The sequence below is a fragment of the Zonotrichia leucophrys genome, chromosome 2, assembly GCF_028769735.1.
Source record: "Zonotrichia leucophrys gambelii isolate GWCS_2022_RI chromosome 2, RI_Zleu_2.0, whole genome shotgun sequence".
Lineage (NCBI taxonomy): Eukaryota > Metazoa > Chordata > Aves > Passeriformes > Passerellidae > Zonotrichia > Zonotrichia leucophrys.
In genome coordinates, this window is record NC_088171.1 from 106,845,947 (window position 1) to 106,869,409 (window position 23,463).

A 23,463-nucleotide genomic window follows, 5' to 3' on the forward strand; every position below is an offset into this window, starting at 1 on the left:
AGAGGATCTATCTTCACACAGGGGCTGCTTCCAACACAGAGAACACAGGTTACCATTCTGCCTGCATGCCTGCTTAAGGGAGCTTTGCAGAATACTTCAACACAAAAGGCCAACCAACTGTATACAAACTACCAACTTTACCCAACCGCTGGGATAAAGTCCTAGCAAAAAAACCCACCTGCTTTTCTCAGCGTGACCTACGAAGATCCGAAGTGCCACTTATGACTGTGAGGCAGCGCTACTTGTAAGACCCACTTGCTTTTACTTCGGTTTCTTCTCCTGCTGAATTCTCTAGCTACGAACACAGCCCAGAACAATGACAATATATACTAAGGAGAATATGAGTGTGTTTCACTCACATACAGCTAGAAAAGCAGGAGAAACAGCACTAGCACTGGCCAACTTAAAAGCTCCAAGGCAGCGGCCATGGGTTGCATAGGAAGTTTTCTCCTCATGACAAACAGTAAGGCTGGCAGAAAGCACAACATCATCTAGTATGTCAATAGATCTTCCTCTAGCAATGAAAATTAGATTCCTGTAGGAGAAGCTGATACGTGCTCAGGAAGATTTCTTACATGTCCCAGCACGCACAAGTTATGATGTGATGCTTGCAAAGAAGGCGGGCAAAATGCACTAAACTGCACAAACAGACAGAACCTGTCCACAAACCCACACAACACACTGTACTGACAGGAGCTGCTCCAAGAAGAGTGGCTGTACTAGAAGCATGAGTGATGTTATCTAAAAGTACTTGTTTCAGTCTTTGGGTAAAGGGTCATAGAAGTTAGAAGCTGGTCATGCTTCTATGACACAGCCTCCTTGTGAAAGCAGCACCTCTCTAAAATCAAGATACTGTTTGTTTAATAGCAATTTACACATCTGCAATAACACATCTATTCAGCACCACTCCCAAGTAGCACCACTACTTAAACTAATTCTCGTTCTTGGGCATCTCCTGGATGTTTTCCACACATATTTAACTCCTGTAACATCAAACACTTACTTTCAGCCCAGGCGCTCCGAATAAGCTTACCCACAGTTCGTGCGAGATCTCACCCGGATCAGTAGGCAGGCACAGTCCCAAGCAGTGAGAACTTCAGCAGGACGGCCGGAGTTCCCTACGCCCGCCTGGAATCGAGCGGCTCGTTCCGGTCTCGGGAATTAAACACTTTTTAAGGCGACTCAGGCGCGTCGCAGCAGCGGCGCTCCTTGCCTGCGGGGAAAGGTGCGCTCAGACCTGCGGGCACCGGCCAGCGCCGCGCCCGTTCCAGGGACGGGAACAGCGGGAAGAGGAGGAGGAGGAAGGAACACCCACGCACAGCAGCAAGCGAGGACACCGCTTCGCAAGGGCGAGAGACCACCCCGGCCCCCGCCTCCAAGGCCGCCTCCGCTTCGTGCCTCGAGCCGAGCCCGGCTTGGGGCCGCCCCCTCAGCCCGCACAACGGACTCCTGAGGGGGCAACAGCGACACCCCCGAACACGCTCCCGCCGGCTGCGGGGGAGAGGCGGCCACGACAGCAACAAAGCCAACGCCGCCGCGGGAGGGCGGCGCATCCCCCGCCGGGCCCGCGTCCCCGCCGCGGAAGGAAACCCGCCCCGGGCGGGCGGGCTGGCCCACTGCCGGCCTCGCCTCGCCCCGCGAGCAGCTGCCGCCGCCCCGCGCCGCGCTACGCGCACCGGGCGCGGTTACATGTGACCGGCAGCGGCGCCCCGGCAGCTCCCCCCGCCGCGCAGGGCGGGCGGCGCGGGCTCCCGGCGGGGCGGGACGGGACACGGCTCCGCCCGCCCGGCCGCCGCACCGCCCCCGTGACCGAGACCGGCACCAGCGCGGGGGCCGGCCCCGGGGGCCGATATCTCGCCGCAGCCCGCCCGAAAAGCCGGGAGGGTGAAGTAGGGTCCCGCTGAGAGCGCTGCGCCCGCCCCCGGCCCTCTGAGAGAAAGGGGCCTGCACCGGGCTCGGCCGGCGGCGGCCGCTCTCCCCAGGCAGGGACAGTGACACCCCAGCTGCCCCGCAGGTACCACCCTGGGGCCGCTGCGGTTTGGTGTCACACTCGTTTCAGCAGTGCCCAGCGACAGGACGAGAAGCAATGGCCATAAACTAAAACACGCGAAGTTCCACCTCAGCACGAGGAAGAACTTTACGTTGGGGAGATCAGAGCACTGGAACAGATGCCCGGGGAGTCTCCCTCTCTGGAGACGTACCAAACTCACCTGGACGCGTTCTTATGTCACCTGCCTGGGTGACTCAGTCTTGGCAGGGGTTTGGACCAAATGATCTCCAGAGGTCCCTTCCGACCCTAACTGTCTTGCGAGTGCCACTGTCCTGCGAGTGCCTTCGCCGCCGCTCGGGCGCGCGGGCTGGGCTCCGCTCTGCCCCGGGAGCGCCCCCGGCTGGGGCGGGACGCGGCGGGGACAGACACCGAGAGGCCCTCAGAGACACGGGGGGCAAACCGGCCTCAAAGAGAACTGTAACACTGCGAGAATGGTGCATCGACAGAGGGGAAATTAGGGTCTCCTTGGATGTCGATTTGGTAGCGTGTGCAACCGTGGTGCAGGTGAAAGAAGATTGTCAGGACACACTGCTTCTAAGAGCAGCACAGACAAAAGCAAACTAAAAGAGAAATTGGGTGCTACCAGCGACAGAAAGTGAAGTACTCACTTTTTTCAAGGCCCTTTCGTCCACATCTCCTTCCCCTCAGTTTGTCCTACCCTTATTTATTCTCCACTACACCTTTCATTTGAAGAGCTGGCACCTTGTTTTTCTGCCTTTAGCACATGAAAGGGGTTTTGCATTTTGAAAACTCCCACAGTGCCTCTGAAATCCTGCAACAGTTTATTAAGGGAGCAGAGAAGCTTTGCAGTGTTGTGGGATGACCAAGTTTGTGTCATATGCAGAAGGAGCACTGAAGAGGCAGGGCGGGAGCTACAGGTGCCGTGACAAACTATCACAAAAGATTAGGATGAAACTTCTGCTCCAAAAGGGGCAAGTTTAGACCTGAACAATTTTTCTGAAACTCTTCATGCATAAATAATGAGACAAGCTTCATTTCTCTGTATTGTCTACAGCTACATGTATTTTTAATCTTTGAAGAATGACATAAAAAAAGATCTGCACGCCTGCAGATAACACAAATGTATCATATTTGAATTACTGCCTTTTGTTACTTTTAATTAGTTTTTCTTACTTAAGAGATCTGCTTCCAGGGATGCTTTAGTAATACTTATATAACATCTGAAAGGCTTCAGGGAAGGATCACATTGGCTTTCTTTTCTTAGGAGCAGAGCTTCAAGTTGCTGCCCTTACTTTCAAAGCACTAGCTGTGTCATCCTCATATACCTTTTCCTTTATTTCTTCCTTCTGCTTCTCACTTTGAGCCATCTTTCACAATGCCATAAATGCTTTAAGCAACCTCACAATAAAACCTTTTCCTATTTTGTATTTATTTTGCATACATGAACACCAATTTAAAACATGCATAATATCACCACATATTTCTTACAAGTTTTATAACGAAATTTAGGTATTGTCACCTACCTACTCTATAACTCATTGCAATGCAACACAGAGTTTACAGTTCAGTTTCACTCTTCAGCCAGTTAGTGTAGGGTTTTTCTCTGAATCTGAGTAAGAAAGGTCTGAAAACAAATAACTTCATAAATTTAATTATTTAAAAAGACAAAGTAAAGGCCAACAGAGATAGGAAGTAAATCAGAAGCCATGGTGTCCATGATTAATCCTGGATGAATTTCTCCTTTAGCAGGCTGCTATTCCATCTCTGGACAAAGGCTCCTCTTTGGTTGCAGTATTTTAGTTTTCTTACAAGAAAACAGCTATTCCATAAAGGATGTTTACAAGAGAGCTTTACTCCTTGTATGCTTCTAGATAAGGGCAAGGCCATGCAGTTGCTCTAATCACCTGCACCCTGTGCCAAGGAGCTAGTGAAGCTGGTCCTGCTTCCAAGGGTTTTGTGCACCACAACCCAGGCCCAGAGACAGCACAGCACAGACCTGGGCCTGCTCCACTTAACAGTACCGTGAATCACTGACTCCTGGATGTACAGGGATCTCCTGGCCAGGATCACTACACTTCCCCTGCTTCCATGCTCTTCAAAGAGTGCCTATTTTTCACCCATGTTTTGCCTCCTTGCACATCCCAGAGTAATAATGTTGCAGTGCATTTTGGACTTTGAAGTGTGGAAATGAAAAAGAGAGTGTTGCTGATATCGAGGTTTTGTTCTCTTTTGTTTTGGTTTGGTTTTCATGTCATTCCTTTTTCAGATAACCTGCTGAAATTAGTGATTCAGAAAGCATGAAACATGTCCCATCTTAGGGCTGAACACACTGGCAAACAGCCTTGCACAGAACTCACTGAACTGTTTTGTTTGTGATTTTCACAGTATAGTAGTTTTTTATATCCTCTCTGTGATGGGACAACCTTTATTGCACTGACACTTTGTGTTCCTCCTCTTCAGACTAGAGCATACTGGTCAAATTTCAGATGTACAACTGGGCAACAGAGTGCACACAGAGAAATGAGAGGAGGAAATAGTAAACTACACATGATGGGTTGTATGTTTGTTTTCACACAGTTACATGACTGTGTTTGTTAGCTCACCAGAAGTCCTAAAAATTTGTTCCTGGTGCACTTCCTGAGGAAACTGCTCCCCAGCTCTGAAAAGCAATGCAGCAAGCACAGGTCCTTGCTGTATTTCCATACAGATTTTATTTACTAGGCTGGCAAAACACAGACACAGGAGAATTAATTAATGTGCTGACACTCTCAGATGTGATTCTTCTGGATCTCTCTGGATTACCATGAGCAACTGCCAGTGAGTGATCAAAGCAAATGTTCATGTTGTTCTGAAGTGCCTGCAATAGGAATTCTTGCAGATGCTAGTCTGTTGCTGAAGTTTCTTTCATACTTTGCAGGTAATAACCATATAATGTAGTGAATTTGTGGATGGTGTGAGATGGATTGCCTCCTGAGCTGAGAAATGCTTTTTGCTGCTCAAAGCAGCACTGAGGCAAGCTCAGGTGATTTCTTGAGGTATCCTGTAGCAGGGAAAAAATCCTATAACAGAGAAAAGTTTCTTTTTGAAAAGCCCATTTTTATCTGAATGCAGGTATGGCAGGAGAAAATGTGAGAATTCACTGCTGGTCTTCTTCTCTCAGGAGGCTCCTAAAACCTGCTAGTAGTTACTTCATAGAAAAGCTTCTGGATTTCTGTAGCTCTGCAGAAGGCAGTTGTACCCTGCTGTAGCCAGCACAAAAACTGGGTTGTAGCTAAATGAGAAGAAACATTTCTAACCAAGGTGTTAAATCACCTGTACATATGCTTCTCCTTACATATGCTTCTCCTTAGTCTTACCAGACATGTAGTTTTAGAACAAGAACTAGGCTTGTTTAATGCACTTTATTTTTCTTGTGACTGAACCAGTTTGGTTTGGTTTTAGTTCCGAAATTATTAATCAGCTGCATGTGGAGAGTTTATATCTATGAACCATACAGGTAATTTCTGTCAGTTTTGACCCCAATCTAGCAAAATGCATCACTGTGGAACTGAAATCAGCTGAACTACTATGTCCTCAAATGGATAAATGCTCATTATTGGATGGTCCAATTAAGATTTCTATTACAGAATGAGATTTCTATTGAATGTAGAGTGGAATTGGAGCATTACAGAAAAAATTAGTCTTTTGTTGGTAAGTAACTATAGCAAAATGCTCTCCTTGAGCTATTCTTAAGACACTACTGGAACAGTCTCAATAGAAGAAAATCCTGCCCAAAATCAGGGTCCAGAACTGAGGGGATTAATCATTAGTACATGACATGACATTGTTCTTATTTCTCCTCAATCTTCCTTTTTTTGTCAAAGAGGAGTTGAAAATACATCATGTTGTTTGAACTGTTGTATGCAAAATAAAGCAGGGTTATGGATATTTTACTCAAACTTTAATTCTTCTGTATTTCTTAGTTCTGTGTTTTTCACTTATTTGTGACTCACTCCTGATTGAATGACTATTATTTGTACCTCATTTAAGCTTTTCATGCTCTAGTATTAGATTCCAGTTGCAGAATTAAATGAGTAATTACCCAGTGCCCTGACAAGACAGAACAAAGAATTTGAATTCAAGGTAGCAATTTGGGTTGCTCCCTGACCTCAGGGGTTTTTTTGGCTTAACTGATTTGATTTAAACTTTAAATGTTTTAATTTGCTATCTATGGTTCACAAAGCAGTCTTTGTGAACTGATGGACCAAGGTTAGACTTTTTAATAATTTTAAATATAAAAATTTATGCATTGCTGTGAAGAGTGTAATTCTGGGAGATGCATCACCATAAAGAATAGTGAGGTTCAGATATACTCTTTCAGAATATCCCAAATAGTTTAGAAAACTCCACTGTGCTGTTATCCTTTGTTTGAAAGCTGTGAATATGTATTTCATATCTGCTTTAGTAGAATGTTTCAGACAAAGTCAGTAATTATCAGGTAAGTAATTATCTGATATCTGTGCACCATATCAGTTCAGCTATTCTGTTATTAATTTAGTATCTCTAAACATGCTGGAGATTCATTAGCCACATTTATCTCCATTGCTATTTACTAAGACTTGTCACAAATATAAATGACAATGAAAGGAAATTAGCGAGTCCTCTGAAATCTGTCAGAGATGTCTGCAGTCCATACAGTTTTTGTGATTTATTCTCTGTGCCTCCTTATCTGGTACATTTTCTTCCTGGCCCAATAGTAGATTGCTGAAGTCTTTAATATTAATGCTTTTATATGATTTAGAGAAACACTCATAAAAAGGGCCAATAACATTTTAGAGTTATTTAATAATTAAAAATGTGTACAGTAATGTAAAGTCACTTGTTCAGCTAAGTCAAAACTAGCAACTTATAAAGCACAAGCATCACACAGAGATTGTTGTCACAAAGTTTAAGTCTTGTCATAGTTCCCTATTTAGATTTATAAGGCAATTTACTATTAGGATGAACTGATGGAACAGCATCTTTTCTAGGTCCTTATGGATTAAAGCTTTCAGTCATGCTTTGGTCAGAAGTTAATTGATTAAACAATAAGCTCACTGTCTTTCTACGTTTCTTTCTCTTTTAAAATTAACTGGAATATGTGACTTTAAAAAAATATGCGTTTTTGTCATGTTCTGAGATTAGGTTTATATTCTTTTTATTAATAATTAAACCAACTCTGTTTGTGACACCGAAGACAAAGATGGTCTTGGATTCCCTCTAACTCTGAAATAATTTCTGCAGAACTGCTGTGTAACCAGTAGCTTTCCATCCAGAATGTACGTAGTTGATAATACAGCCCTAGTTTTATCCCTACTCAGTACCATTCTGGGTTGTTTTTTTCCTTTTTTCTTTTCTGTAGGTTGTTAGTTTGTTTTAGTTTTTGTTTTGTCAATTTCGCCTGATTGTCACAATCATTCTGAACCCTCATACTGTTCTCCGGAATGGGTACAAATTCTCCAAGCTTTCGAGAAAGACAAAGCGAAGTTTACCTAGAATTCTTCCCAACTGTGTAAAAAATCACAGTGGAAAAAAACATAAATTACAAAACCTGCAAAAACGGTGAAACCCATGTTTTGCACATAAAGAGATCTTTACTGATCAGAGCCGTCTCTAAAAGAGATGCCTTAAACTTCCGGAGGTTAAATAAAAGAAATGGATTTCTAGAAGTGTAATGAAAACTGCTTGAAACACCTGTTACTCTTAAACAATTTTTAAAGAAAATGTTGTAGTTATATGTCAATCGTTGCATCCCGAGTGTCATAAACGCAAGGCGAAAACGGCTGCATGAGTAAAATCCTCAGTGAAACAGAACTGCTCACACACTTTTGTTTAACAACAGGATGTAGGGAATCCGGGAAAAGTTCAAAGACGGAAATAAAGGATGCGCGGTAACGCGAGGCAGGAGCGCCCGGTCAGCCAGCTCCCGCTGTCCCTGAGGCGGAAGGAAGGGCCGGCAGCGTCACCGCCACGGCTGCGCACACGGCGCGGCGCCGGGGTGTCCCTGGGCTTTTCCCTGCTTCTCCTTCCCTTCCTCCTGCTTCTTCTCTTCCTCCTGCTCCTTCCCTCGACTCCGATGGCGGCGAGTGACACGGAAAGGGCCCAGCAGCAGGTGAGCGGCGGAGGGGGCCGCGGGGAAAGCAGTGCCTTCAGGGGGCTCCTGGTGAGCCCCGGCCCCCGAGCGGCTCCGTGCCCGCCGTGGCGCCTGCACCGCCACACTTCAGGTGTTTCTTTTCTAGGTAAAAGGCACTTCCATGGTTTTTCTCTATGGGAATTTGCTGAGTATCCGCTCTTCCTCAGGACGAGCTTAGTGCCGAACCCTCGGGGTCTTTCCCCTGCCGGGGTCCGATCCATCCAGCCAGGAGCAGCGCCCGACTGGGAGCTGCAGGGAGCGTGTTGGCACCTGCTCCCTGTCACTTTGCTCGCCTTGTCGATGCTGAGATGACAGAATTATCCAGAAACATTCAAAAGCTGTTGTGTGTGTGTGAGAACTGAGCAAGGGTTACTTACAAAATCACAGGGTCAGTTTGGTTGGAAAAAACCCCTGAGGTCATCGAGTCCAACCTGTGACCGAACACCGCCGTGTCAGCTACACCAGGGCACTGGGTGCCACATCCAGTCTTTCCTTAAATACCTCCGGGCACAGCGACTCCACCACCTCCCTGGGCAGCCCATTCTAATGTCTAATCACCCCTTCTGTGAAGAAATTCTTGCAAATGTCCAACTTACACCTCCCCTGGCACACTCAAAGTCCTGTGAATCAGGACTGGATCCCCAATACTTAGTGCCTTCCTGTGAAGTGAATCTTGTCACATCTGGCAATGAGTTGTAGAAGAGAAAGACTTTAAAAAGATGAAAATATGATTGGCACACAAAGTTGTTTGGGTTTTATGGGGGGGATATTTACTTTTGCTTTTTTTTGTTTTTTTTAGATTGATGAAATTGAAGCCCTTTCATCGATCTATGGTGATGATTGGTGCGTTGTTGATGAAGATGAAAAAATCTATTGCATTAAGATTAGTGACTGTCTGGATCAACCAAAATGGACCCTCTGTTTGCAGGTATAGTGGTGGTAAGAAGTTTAGCATGAATTTTGCAGTTAGACTGATGCAGGTTTAAATATGGTTTATTATATACTCAGATGATTAAGAAGCTTTTAGATTGGAGTCTGTGATAAGAATTTTCAGTGATTCTTTGTGTAACACATTCGTCTGCTTGTGATATATTCAGTAATTGCATATCCTAATTCCACACCTAACCAAAGGTGTACTTTGGTGTATTTCACCAAAGACTAATTTCTGAAATACTTTTACACTGAGGACTTTGTGCCTCGGTGAATCTACTGCAAGTGCATCTAGATTTGCTTTCTGGAAAGTGTTGAGACAGAAGGAAATTTGGATCAACTTATTTGATCCAAGTCCTTACTTTATGTTTCAGAACTGAAAGCAATAAGTCTACTTAGTGTAAGAAACATGGAAGTGTCTACTTAGGGAAACATGGTACCACTTTTTTAAGTCCAGTAACCATGTGTGCAGCTGCTTTCAGTTTTTTTCTGTACTTTATTTTGCATCCTTATAAATTGCCCAATAAAATATAACTGTATGCATCACCACTATTGGAGTTTTAAATGCAGATATTTAGTGTTTCTTGTAATTCTGTAACAACATACCCAACTGCTTTCTTCATTTGTAACACTAATTGTAGTCCTGGTGCTTGACATCCGAGTCCTTCAGTAAAGCTCATCTAGCTGAAGGTAGTGCAATGAATACATATCCTGAATTTCTTTCAGGTGATTTTGCCACCAGGATATCCAACTGCAGAGCCACCTATTTATCAACTAAAGTAGGTGATGTTTTCTTGCAAACATTTGTGTTTGATAAATTGCCACTGTTAATTGTTTACCTGTAAGTGGAAGTTTAATTAAAATACTCCTTGAATTAAAATATACCAGCAGTGGGGGATGTTTCCAGCAAGGATATTCTGTTCTTTATCCTGCTTTTTCCAAGATGTTTGCAGCTGGAATCTTGATGGTTGGCAAAGTTATATTTTCAAGGTGTTCATCACATTTATTTGGAAATGTTGGAAGCAGCATATAGCACAATTTTCATTGCCTTTCTTTTCATTCTAGTGCCCCTTGGCTTCGAGGACAAGATTATACAGAACTAGCAAATAGCTTGGAAGAAATATATCTGTAAGTTTGAGACTGGAATATAGTAAAAGGAGACAATGTATTTTCAATTTCTATCTATTCTGCACTTGAGTGTTAAAACACAGAATGTGAAAATATTTGGTTGTCTTAGAGCATAAGTGGAATACCAGTTTTTCTTAAAAGTTAAGGGATACCTAGGTTTTAAAATAAACACATGCAGAATCTCTTAATTGGAATCTGGAACATTGTGGACTGTTTGTTATCACAGTGTGCAGCTGACACATAATACAAGGCATAATGGATGCATGAGAATAAACAGCATTTAGAAATACTCAAATTGCATGATTCTGAATAGCTGTGAAAGGGGGGTGGAAAATGTAGTAATTTTATATGGTTTATTTATTTCTTTTAGATCCCAGAGATTATATAAAATAAATGAAATGAAAACATAAGAAAGCACAATCATGCCCCAGACAGTGAAATCTGAGCATCTTGCATAAGAAATGTTTTTTAATGCCATAAGGAAGAGACCACTTAGCTTGCATAAGAGTTTTTTATTTTTATTAACTGAGTTTCTTAATTAAGCAACAGATCATTTAAGCAAGTAAAATTTAATTTGAAGTGTTAAAAATGCACAAGGATTTTAAGTGAAAAGTTCTGTGCGATCATATTCACCACAGTTGTTCAGTGGAGCAAAAAGGACAGAGGTTGTCCTTAATGCTGTCCAGATTCAAAGGATTTGATGGAGTCTCTACCACAGGCAGAGCTGCTGGTTCCTTTTTTGTTCCCCCTGTGCAATCCTGTAGGCTGTCAAATTGTGCTGGTTCAGCTCCCTTCTCTCTCTATCAGCTGCTGGTCAGAGTCCTCTCTGGTCTGCTCTCACTTCTGTTTGTTCAGCTGGAAGTGAAAGTGTTTGTACTTTAGGCCATATATGTACTTTAGATCATTTTAATCAGTTTGAAAACCTGGAGTAATCACTGATGTGCACAGTATTTGTGAAAACCTTTTATCTGTTCAATGTCTAAATGATTGTCAGATGAACAGAGATACTCTGTATCATTTACACTGTGTTTGACCAGGTTTCTAGTCCCTAGGGATCTAAGTTGTGTAGTTCTGCAGTCTAAACCAACATGAACTGTACTGTCAATTGCCGTGGGAAAAAAAAAAGGATATTTATAGATCACAAGTCTGTTTTAGGAGACACAAAGTAATTTACAACTATTCAGAAACTGTAATTGGGTGATAGCTGGACAAATTTCTGTTTACTTTTGTTAAACAGGGAAATTTTATTCCTCTTCTAGTCTCTCTCCATCACTAAAAAAAAAGTCTTCAGATGTTAAAGCAGTGAATTGGTACTATAAGCTGTGTGAAATCAGGATGTTGAATTGTTCTGGAGTCTGTCTGGATTTTGAAGTGAGAGCTACAAGTTCATAAAATCCTTATTTTTGCTTGAATATTTTTCTTGAAATATGTATGCTTATTTAAATTTGATTATTTTCAGCTGTAGTGCTGTATACATTACACAGAGTTTAAATGCATAATTTTGTTACTTAACTGGTGCCCACATGGTGGCAGTAAGAGTAAAATTAATGAGAAACCATGAGATATCTATGGTCCTAAATCTTCAGTTTTGTTTCTTAGACAAATATGCACAGTTCATAACCATTTTAACCATTTGAAATGTGTTTTGAGTTGTTTGGGTCCACATAAAGGAAGCATTTATTAACTCCTGACGTGTATATAAAATGTATTACTCCCATTCTCCCTCAGTACCTCAATACACACCTGTGTCCCCTGAGTGAAGCCTCCTAGGCCTAAATCTTTATCTCCTGTCCTATAGCACTGCCTATTACCCAAACTGTAGTGTTTCATTCCAATGCTCCACTGATCTACTATCACAGTCCACTGATAAGTTTTTCACCCAGTGAGCTGCTGAGACAGAACTACAGAACTTTACACAAGCCTGCTTAAGCTCTTTATCTCACAAGATTATGTTCAGTTTCTGTGTGTCTGAAATCTGTATGTTGTTTTACGTACTTTCCAAGTGAAATTTGTAAAAGTGATCCTTCATTTACCATGACCTTTTACTTCCAGACAGAACCTTGGTGAAAGTATACTGTATTTATGGGTGGAGAAGATACGAGAAGTTCTGGTAGAAAAGGCACAGTCTTCAGATCCAGGTACTTCAGAAAATACATGGGACTTTTATTTTCCTTCTTCCACTGTGAAGTAAGATTTTAGTACAAGTTAGTTTAGGCCCACTTTTGAATTAGATCTAAATATCAAAAAACAGTCTCCTGTGTCAGGGCTTAGTGTTTTACAGTGGCAGTGTCTCTTTTTAAAAAGCAGTAGGGAAAAGAAGGTGGGGATGGCCTCTGAACTGGAACAAGGTCTGCAGTTCTCTCAGGAATGAAACTATTTGCTTGAAAAGACAGTGCTGCCCACAGGTACATTTTGCATTGCCCTCCATTCTGCAAAGGATTATTCATACCAGTAATTAATTTCTGGTGTTGAGTGCACTGTTGGAGGAATGGGATTCAATAGAAGATAACTTCAGTGAACTCTGCAGACAAATGACCAAGTATTCTATAATTTTTACTTTTCTGTCCTTCCATTTACTTTACTGTATTGGGATGAGAAGTACATCATCAGTAGAGCTGCAGCAATTCTTCTGCTGTTTTTCTTACAGAGTTTGTGTAAATTCACAGTTGTTGTTTCAAAAAATGGTAGGAGGTTTTGTGCATTAAAATGCTAAACTGCTATGAAATGTGTGAGTGACATGTGCATGCACTGTAAGAAAAGGAAACAGAACTGCTTTTCTCTGTCAGGGGTGTTACCTTTGTCCTGTGAGAAATAAAAGTCTGAAGAAAAAAAAATTTAATTTTCAGTGTGGTTTCATGGTAAGATCTAGAGTTAGTTTTTTGATAAACTGCACATTTTGTTGCTGCATCACAGATGTTGGGGAAATCATTCTTCATTGATGTGACTAAAAGTGGACTCTGAGAAGTTAAAATTTTACTGACAATATTGGAAGTTTGGGTATTTTGGCCACAACCTTACGGCTTCCCTTTTTGAACATGCTTTATTACCCCTCTGTTTTTTAATGGAAAATACATATATTATAAAACCTGCGTCACAAGCCCTCTAAATAGGAATGAAATGTGATATATTAATTTGGCTCTAAATCCAGATGTCAGAACTCTGTATATTTCCTCCTTTGTTATTGACTATTATTTTTTGGATGTTCTATGAATGAAGGAAAACAGGAATTTTGGAATCCCAGAATACTTGAAGCATGTTGAGAGAGATGTTTCAAATCTAAAAAATTTTTATTTAATAATTTCATACTCTCATGAAGTAGCACTGAGCAACAGCTCTACATTTTGCCCCAAATGACCAGTAAATGGCTGGAGTTCTTGTGAAACATCAGCTTAATTTGATCCCTAAATTCAGATTAAAGGTAGCATTTTGAATGTTTAATGAAATAGTAAGCATTATTGTTCTTTTTTTCTTAGAAATACTGTTACTTAGTATTGAAACACAAGGCCTTATGGAAGGATGCCATAGTATGAGTATTTTATTTTTAATTCCTAGGAATTTTTAACTTAATACTGGGCTGAGTACTTTTGGGTTTTGTTGTAATAAATGCTGCTTTCTGCATTTAATAATTTTTCATGTCAAACTGTTTTGAACTGACAAGACAGAGACTTTTGAGAAAAAGAGTTTGAAATTTTGTTTTGCTTGTCTTGCAAAAAGTGTGTAATAAATTCTACTACTTGTATCTTAATAGAACCAGATATTAAGAAAACCACTGAAGAAGTTGATGAAGATGATGGAGATGATTTTCTCCTCGACTATCAGCCCACTCAGGAAGATCAAACAAAAATGTTAAATTACATGACATCTGAAAGTCATGAAGGTAAAAAATACACTCTTGTTAATTCTGTTGAAATAATTTAAACGAGACCTGAAGATTCTGGTTTTCTACTCAGTTTTAGAATAAAATTAGTGACAATAGAATTACAATAACATTTAATAACAGTCATTAAAAAATGCAATATATTTTTGGTGGGTTTGTACATTATTTTCTGTACTTCACTTTAATAAGTCCCTTTTCTTAAAGTTGAGACATTCTTTACTTCTGTAGCCCCATGCATTGTTTCTGTCCTCTTAAAAGAAAAGAAACACTCCCTTGTTTGTGACCCATAGATGAAGAACTGCCCCCCATACATCATGGAAACCCAATCACAGATCGAAGGAGCACTTTCCAGGCACATTTGGCTCCAGTGGTGACAACCAGACAAGTTAGTAGAGATCAGTTCTTCTCTTTTTGCCTGTACTTTGAGCTTGACAAACTATTACAGGAATATTTGGCATTTGCCAGATACATTGGTCTGTCTGTGCATCTTTCTGTGCTAGTACTGTCTGAGTAGTTATTGGTTTCTCGCTTTTGCTTTTACTTCTCTTCCTGCTATTCTTCACCACTATGTGCATTAGTTGGATGAGAATAAGAACACTGTAATTTGACTTCTGGATGTTTTAAAGTTTATCATAAGATGTTTGGAAGTTACCAAATCTATCATGTGTTAGCTGGAAAAGCTAACACATAAAATGAATTTATATATGTATTCCCTCCTTCAGAAAGGAATTCTGTTGAAGAACTCACTTGGATTGTGCATAAATAAATCTTTATCATGACCTAATTGAGAGGGGTTTGGAGCTTCCTTTATGCATTACTTTCCATCTGTTACCATCAGCCTTCTTTGATCATCCCTTTCTAGTGGGGAACCTACTGTTCTTTTCTTTTATTAACTCAGAGTTAAACCTTGAGAGGATTTTCCTCTTTCTTTTTATGCAATTTTAGGGTTTTTTAAAATAATTTTTGGTGAGGGGTATTGTCAAGTGCTTCTTGAAGTTCCGTGTAAGCTAGATCAGCTACATACTCAGTGGCTATGAATAAACAGTGACAGGTTGACAATGTTTTTAGGCTGATTTCTCTATACAAAAGCTGTAATGTTTGAAGCCATCTGTGTTTTGTTTTGTTTTATTCTTCCCCCTCAATAATTTGCCTAACATGGACATAAGAATTAGTGTCTAAATCCCAGCATCCCTTCTGGAGCACTTTGACCTTTCAAGTTCACATACTCTGTACATTCATGTGGGGTTTTGTGTATGTAGAACAGTCTTACTCACAAATCATGATAAAACGGTGAGAGTATTTTGAAATGAAAAATATACATTAAGCCAGTGATTCCCATTTCTTCCCTTTCTAAAGTAATAGAGTTCATTTATTTTATATATATATATATATATATATATATATATATATTAAAGACTCACTTAAAGAAGATATAGCTGTAGCACAAAAATTAATCTTTAAAGTACATTTCCAGGAACCAGGTAGCTGGGAAGTAAGTAATGTCAAAGGTGATGATCATTTCATATGAATTGTCCTTTAAGTGCCTGGATTGAAATGTATTGTTTTAACATACTCTCCATGTTTATGAAAGTGTATGAAGTAATACAAGTTGTCTTCCTTCAGTGTTTAAAGTAAGGGAAAGATAAATGTCTGATGCAATATTCTCCATTCATAATAGGATTTTTTTCATTGAGATATCTTTTATTTGAGGTGATTTTTGTCAGTTGAACTTCTTCAAGAAGAATTGGAAATAGCACAGTATAGCTAGGGCAGATATTAAATATATCTGTTGATTACTCCTCTGAGCATTTGTTTTTGAACGGAAGGCAATTTACTTGCCAGGCATGTTTTCCCAAGCTTTCTCAACTTCAGTAATGTTTTGTGTTATGTACTAAAATGATGTCTTAATCAAAAGCTCTTCTTTTTGCTAGACTATTGGAAAGGGTTGAACAATTCCCAGCTTGTTTACTTAGTAACATATGATGAGCTGATATTGGTAAATGTTTTGAATTTGGTACTTCTTAAGAGCAAAGAGATCATAGACATGATGGGAATATCTGTTTTCTGGGAAATACTGACACTTTCAGACTCCTAATAGGATGTTTTTTGTTTTTACTTTCTTTGTGTGAAGTGGAAACTGAAAAAAAGGCATGTTTGAGGGAAAAGGAAAAACTTGAAATGTAGTATCTAAACATCCTATTTTTGTGAAATAAGTAAAAGCAGTGTGTAGTGGAAATATGTATGTTGTGTTCTTTTCCAGCTTAACTTTATTGTTAAAATAAGTAAGCAGGTGCAGTTGATACTAAATACTGACAAAAAATATTTTCTGGATCTTACGTCTCTTGTTTAATAAAGCAGTTTGACACTTCTACATCTTGAGCAATAATATGAATGTACACAATGTAGAAATTCAAGGGACAAGCTGTTTTCAGTATTCCAGGAAAATTGTTTAAAACAAGTATGAGAATACTGAGAAGCTACTTCTTGAGTTACCAAACATTTTATGTCAAAGCATAAAATTATTTCATTGTAGTATTAGAGAGATATTTGTTTAGCAGTGATTTTGAGAGGGATGTATGAAAGCCGTGTTATAAAAGGAAGGTTTATTCTGTTGTTTTTTATAGGTTAAAAGAGTTCTTGAAAAATTATATGAGAACAAGAAAATTGCAAGTGCTACCCACAACATATATGCATACAGGTGAGATACAAATAGTGATTTTTCATTTTTATTTTTAGTGTTCTTTCACAAATGAGTGCAGGACATGAGAAAGAAATTCCTTCCTATTAAATTCCTTGCTATTAAAAGAAATTTCTTGCTTTAGGGTGTAGGTTTCTTATTTGTATGGTTGGTGTTGCAGGTGTTATTTTGAATTTCAAGTCAAGAAAGTAGAACATACAGTAGGAAATAAGATAGCAAAGCAGCATCAGGAATAGAAAAGGGTGGATTTGAACATGTGTTGGTATACTTTTGTAGTGTGTCTGAGCATGGAAATGCTACATCATTCTGAACTAAATGTCTTTTTATTTGGGTGAAGTAACTTCTTTTTCCCCCCCCAACCTTATATTTAGAAATAGCTGAAATGTTCAGTTGAAATAAGAGTCGAATCAGAAAGCCTGATGCAGACATCTGGCATATGAAGTTTCAGCTGAAATACAAGAAACTTCAGGGATTATGAGAAACAGGTAAAAATGAGTTTGGCAGTCACCTGCCTCTGGCAACTTTTGTGAGCATAGCTTATGTGAAATGAATTGGTCTCAGTCCAATGTAGGTTTTTTCCAACCAGTATAGGTTTTCTGAAGAATGTAAGAGATAATAAAAGGGAGGAACTGTAGGAACCAGTCATCTAAAAAAATATGCACCAATGCTTATTCATTCATGCCCATCCTGCTGTGATCCTAAAGAAACATGAAATGAGAGCAAGTGAAAGGTTATTTTACCAAAAAGTGAAAGCTTCTACCTAAGTAAAAAGTTTCTGTAAAGAGGGCGTTTCTGTCTGTTCTCACAGATGATGATCTGGCTTCCTTCACTCATGTTACCCAAATCCATTTAAACAAAAAACCCCCCAAAAACAAAACAAAACAAAACAAAAAAAAAACCAACCAAAAAAAACCCAAAAAAAAGAAAAAAAAGAACAGGCACATACTGCTTCCTCTTTGTCATCTAGTGCTGGAAGCCTCTTTCTCATTGTGTCAGCTGTAACTAAGTTCAGAAGTTAGGAAGTAAGTTGGTAACAAACCAACTTATTGGTCAGTAGACCTCTGAGCGTTACTTATGGAAAATTAGGCCTGGGCAGCTGTCTTCTTTATGAAACAATACACCCAAAAGTTTACTGCAGTGTCCCCTGAGGAGGGAGATGACATGGAGAATCCAAGGGCAAATTTCAGTTGTAGTTTCATGTTGTTGCTGAAATACAGACATAATTAATTATTAATAATATTTTTGTCCAATGTTTTCTTCTAAGGGTATACCGTTATTTGAATCTGTATCTGGTAGAGTTGGTTTCAGCTAGATGCAATTATTAGGCTAAAAACCTGGGTATTTTTCTGTTTAGGGACTTTAAACTGGTAATGACTGGAGTTTACCAGAAGTAGCTGAAGTCTGTGTAAAAGCTTCTCAAAACTTGTTCTACTGTAAAGATAAACACTTGTGGTTTACCCTATGCCTCATCCTGTTTTCATGTAAATATGTGTAAGAGATGATTAGAATTGATGCACACGTGTATGAAAGATGTGAGACTTATTAATAATGTAGCAATATTCGTTGAAAATTAATAAGCTGATTTTTAAATCTATTTTTTAATTTTTTTTTTCTTTTATAGAATATACTGTGAAGATAAGCAGACGTTCCTACAGGATTGTGAAGATGATGGAGAGACAGCAGCAGGTGGACGTCTTCTCCATCTTATGCAGGTTGTAGAAATTAATCTCTGGCTTTTGGAAATCTTGAATTTTTATCGATTTTAAAAATCACTACAATGTAAATAAGCTTGTGGAAGCCTATTTTGATTTTTGCTCTGCTAGCAGCCAGCGAGATGATTGCTTTCTCAAGGTGAAAGGAGAAACACAGACTGTAGTGCTTTCAAGTCTCAGATCATAGAAACAAGTGATGTTTCATAGGTGGCAGTAATAGTTTGAATGGGTTAAAAGATAACTAAGTTTTAAATGCTGTGCTTCCTGTGTGGTGTAAGGTACACAAAAAATGAGTACTGGGAGAAGCTGACTATCACAATATAACTGCTGACCTGTGCACAACCTTTCATGTGGTTTCCTTGAGTAGGCATAATAAAGAGACACCAATATATGAACTGGCAGAGTCGAACTTCAAATATAAATGGAATGAAGGAGCTAATTTGTTTTGATAATTTAGTCTGTTTTGTTGTGCTGTTTTCTGTTCTGGGTCCATAGCCCTCATACTCACATATATTTTAGTTCTTCAAGCATTGAAATAAGATTTGGCAAAGGTGCTACTAAATGTGAGTGAGTTGAGATTGATAAATTTTAGTTCATGATGCAAGCCCTAGTAAAATCATAGTTAAAGTAGCACAACTGCAGGAGACAGCTGTGTGCATCTTAACGCTGTGCCTCAAGTCACTTAGCTGAGTGAGCAGACAAAATATTTATTTTTATTTTAGATTGACCTTTCCTTCACAACAGGAGTTTTATTTTCCTGTCCTTCTCTTGCTTGAATATTCTTTTGCTTAATGTGTTGCATTCTTATTCCTGGAAACTTTTCTTCCCCCACCCATGTTTCCTTTTTTTTTCTGAAAAAAAATAGTTGAGGGAAACATTTTGACATTTTTAATTTTGAACTTTTTCAGACTTCTAAAATAACAAACCAGACTTGGGAAGTTTAAAAAAATAAACAAACTTAGGTTATGTAATATATGCAAGTATATATGCTAAGTGTCAAGACATTATTGTTATGAAAATAATGTAAAGATACAATTTGGCAGTTACTGTGCCTCAGTTTGTTCTGAGATTTTCAGCTTTTTCTCAGCATGTTAGTGCACACTTTTGAAAGTTGTCTAGGCACTTAATATTCCATAAAAATCCCTTTTAAAACATGACATGACTGTCACATTCAAATGTGAGTGGGTATAAATTATGGGGATCATCATTCTCCATCTGTAATCCTGTTACTGGAAATACTTCCGTTCTGGAAGAATAATAAGATAAGGATAAGAAAAGTTCAATTTTCAGCTATAGGAGAAGATTAGTATATGGGCTGATTTCTGGATGTTCATAGATCTTGTAGTTTTTTTTATTTTGAGCTCTTATGACATATGGGTATGAAAATTAGGTAATTTAAAACATTCATTGTTGCTGAATTTATAGTTTTGTTGTTGTTGTTGTTGTTGTTTTGGGAGGGTTTTTTTTTTAAATAGAAATTAATCTTGTTTCAGATCAAACCAGCATTTCAAAATAGCACTTTCTGGTTACAAGAAACTGCATTTTGGATTAGCACCATCTTGCTAATCCAAAATTTTTTTGTTTTACTGTTTACTGCCAGGACTTGTTTACTGCCAGGAGTTGTTATACATATACTTTATGGCAAATACATAAATGTAGAGTAGAAAATTCCTGTCACAGAACATGGTCCTGGTCCTTTTCATTTTAAAATTGTAAGAATATTTCTATTTTCACAAACAATGATTGACTCTTCTGAAAGTATTGTTCTAATTAGTCAGATATCTGATTTTTTTCTCCTCAACAGAGATGATTAATGGTTGCTAACATGCAGATATTAACAGCACTAGGTTGAGGCATTTTATATATTCATATGTATAATGCCTGTGGCCTGGCTATTATTAGCCTCATCCACCACCACTTCAAAAATGTGTATAGACAATCAGCTTAGTGACAGAGTAATAATTGATCATACCACAGCATAAGAAATGTAACTCAGTAATTTTTAAAATAAAAGATAGTAGACCTTTTCTGTGTTTCAAATTGGTGTCAGCAGTAAACCAGGATCAATTAAAAGATAATGACTTTTATTGCTTTCTGTTATTCACAGATTTTGAACGTGCACAATGTGTTGGTGGTGGTGTCCCGCTGGTATGGAGGTATTCTCTTGGGACCAGATCGTTTCAAGCATATAAACAACTGTGCAAGAAATGTACTTGTAGAGTACAACTATGTACCATCAATGGTATGTCTCGTCCCTCCAGAATGGAGGCATTTGCATGTGAACTTGTGGGACTTCTCACTGTTAGATGAAGCCAGAAGAAAAGTAATACAACCTGTGTGAATGGATAAACATGTCCAAATTTTCATAAATCTCTGTGAACTGTGAATACTGTTTATATTAAAAATAATTCTCGTGGGTAAACTTGGGAGAATACTTGTGGTTTACATTAATATTTTTTAAATTTTGCAATGCATTTTTCTCATTTCAGGAAGAATCATCTAGACAAGCTGGAAAGAGCAAAAAGATAAGGAAGGATAACAAAAAGAAAACAGAACACTAATTTATTTTTAAAAAACTTTAAAATATTATTTTGCACATATTTATACAAAAAACTCTGGACCTTATTGCTTTATCTTATAGAATGGACATGTTGTATTCAGAAGAGAATTCAGTAAAGCCATAGATATATTTTCACCTTGTTTTGTGATTTCTTCTTCTGTTCTGAAGTAGAGCTTAGACACAAATTTTCTGTTTCTTACACATCTGAGCTCCTTGTTACGAGGACAGTGCAGCATCTGGAACCATTGGTCCATCCCACCCCTTCCCACCAAACAGCAGCTGACTAGTGGAAAATGTGGATTTCTCATCATCTCCACTCCTGGAGTCAAATATTTGTCTTGTATTAATAATTCAATTCTGTAGTTTGTTGTACTGAGAGTGGGACTGGAGTAATTCATATACCAGGTCACTTACGGAGTTTTAGATTCTCTTTTGTGAAAGGAAAGCATGGGATCAAGTGTGGTGTTTGCAGTGCCTGGTCCTGCGTGTGCAGTCCCTGATCAGATGCTAGATAGGGGCTGCTTGGTGACACATGGAAGACTGAACATGGGCAGTGAGCTAAGAAATGTGATGAAACTACTGCAGAATCTCTTTGAGGATTGTTCTGTGATGGTTGGCACACCAGGAGCTTATTGAAAATATGAGAATTTCATGTTGCATAATTAAAGGAACCAGTGAAATAGACCATACAGTCAGTGAGCAAGGTGAATCCCCATCTTGCTTTAAAATGTCTGAAAATGGACCATCAGAGTGGAAATGCATTTTTATTTTCACACAATTTCTTTCAGAGAGAGCATGAAGTGCTGTCTAACTGTCTTGTGGACACTTTTGGTTAGAGAAGTTAGAGTCCCTTCCTATTTTTGTTTGCAAGCATTTCCTAAGTTTAAACTTCCTTTATTCTAAGAAGTAGATACAGGACAAAGAGATTACAAAAATGTCTCACAACAACTCTTAGCTTTAAAATTCTTTTGGGACATTATTTTTAATGCTAAACTGAAGCAGCAGTTTTTCACCATTTTTGTTATCAAGTACTGTAAGGTTTTTAAGACATGCTGCTCACTTGCGGAAGAGTTACAAATTTCACTACCTGGCAAAAGAAAAAAAGAAAAGAAGGATGATAGAATTAATTTATACCTAAAGTACAATTGCCTGTCATAAAAATATGTCAACAAAAACCAAAACATCAGGAAAGGGTGGATAGTGGCTTTTATATTTTTGGCCACTCAGTTTTAATATATTTTTAATTTCTTGGTTTTGTTTTGTTATTCTGAAAATGAATCAAGAGTACAGCTGAACACAGGTTAGTCATTACAGCATTAGAGTTTCCCACAAGGTAGTATTGGAATGATATTTTTTTTTTTTGTGTCTCAAACATTAATGAGCAGACTAAGGTATCTGCTGTCTGATTGGAGTACTTCATTAGCTGAGTATCTTCTGAAGAACTGCTTGGTGGTTTCAGTGTCAGTCATTTCCTCTAAAGGTCCTGCATGCGTCTGGAAATCTTCCATGCTTAAATATGAAAAGTCACGTTCTTAAAATCTTAACTTTTAAAAGTGAAAATAATTGTCTTTCTTACAGCAGAATACCAATTCTGGAGTGTTAGTAATTTCTTCATATTGCAGGTAATTCAGGGTGGTAGTTCTACTGTTTAGTATGTTTAATGTGGGGGAAAGAAGGATGATAAAGATGAGACATTTACTTGTGAATCCTTTTGGAGTGTTCCTCTTTGCTATATATTTATTGCCTAGCATGTCTATTTTAGTAGAAAATGGAAGCAGTTTAGTTGCTGCTTCAATATTTTTCTAGCTGGACATGTTCTAGACTGATTTAATCCTTGTCATAGCCACACACAGAGAAAAATTCTGCTAAAAGCTCATGAAGTGGATCTCCTATCAAACTTCATATGTGTAGATGCCTTGCAACACACAGGCTTTCCAAGCATGGTGTGGAGGAATTGGGTACTTGAGATTTCAAGAAATCAAGTTAGATCTAAGATCCAGTAAGAAATTTTGAGGGAGGGAGGGAGAATACAATTAGGCAGCTATATATTCCAGAAAAGCACTCTGAGATTTAAGCCATGTGGCAAGGTCAGCTGGCTCTCATGAACAACAGTGAAACTGCTGAATTTTGTTTTGGGGCTTCAGTATGGCTAGCAGAAGAAAAGCCACTGGTATTACTTAGTAATAGTGCCACAGTGTGTTTTCTGCAGTACCTGGACACGAAATAAAGCTAAACCAGTGATGGATGCACATGCTGTGAAGATATTTGCATGGATAATAAAGTTTTTTATTTTTGTACTACTGACATTCAAACATTCAGTAAAAGCACTTGGCAAATGCTAATGAATTTGTTCCCACAACCAAAGCAAAGATATGACAGCCAACGTTTTTCAAATT

General features: G+C 39.0%; 2 protein-coding genes across 7 annotated transcripts in view; one reads left to right on the forward strand and one right to left on the reverse strand.

Annotated features, from left to right (window-relative positions):
• OSBPL1A (oxysterol binding protein like 1A) overlaps positions 1-2,228 on the reverse strand; it is a 78,790-nt gene extending 76,562 nt beyond the window's left edge. For 2 of the 5 annotated variants that reach the window (XM_064705984.1, XM_064705987.1), the window contains exons 1-2: positions 1,320-1,608; positions 1,034-1,213 (exon numbers count right to left, since the gene is read on the reverse strand). The gene's annotated coding sequence lies outside the window, so the exon portion shown is untranslated. Of the gene's footprint in view, positions 1-1,003; positions 1,214-1,319; positions 1,609-2,210 lie in introns of those variants that run through there. The other 3 variants (XM_064705985.1, XM_064705988.1, XM_064705986.1) reach the window with 3 other exon arrangements.
• A 5,679-nt stretch (positions 2,229-7,907) lies between these two features.
• IMPACT (impact RWD domain protein) lies at positions 7,908-21,200 on the forward strand. 2 transcript variants are annotated; one of them, XM_064703490.1, is made up of 11 exons: positions 7,908-8,141; positions 8,962-9,090; positions 9,819-9,871; positions 10,158-10,220; positions 12,273-12,358; positions 13,969-14,097; positions 14,388-14,482; positions 16,722-16,795; positions 18,417-18,507; positions 20,615-20,749; positions 20,997-21,200. In XM_064703490.1, the coding sequence occupies exons 1-11, from the start codon at positions 7,914-7,916 to the stop codon at positions 21,066-21,068; spliced, it is 1,155 nt and encodes a 384-aa protein (XP_064559560.1). In that variant the 5' UTR covers positions 7,908-7,913; the 3' UTR covers positions 21,069-21,200. The 2 variants fall into 2 exon arrangements, with proteins under 2 accessions (XP_064559560.1, XP_064559559.1); XM_064703489.1 differs by lacking the exon at positions 20,997-21,200 and having other exon boundaries at positions 20,615-20,960.
• Positions 21,201-23,463: the final 2,263 nt, after the last annotated feature.

Coding starts and splice junctions, on each gene's coding strand:
- IMPACT (XM_064703489.1), top strand. CDS start 7,914: ATGCGCGGTAACGCGAGGCAGGAGCGCCCGGTCAGCCAGCTCCCGCTG. Junction 9,091..9,818: donor AATGGACCCTCTGTTTGCAG/GTATAGTGGTGG, acceptor AATTTCTTTCAG/GTGATTTTGCCACCAGGATA. Junction 14,098..14,387: donor GACATCTGAAAGTCATGAAG/GTAAAAAATACA, acceptor TGTGACCCATAG/ATGAAGAACTGCCCCCCATA.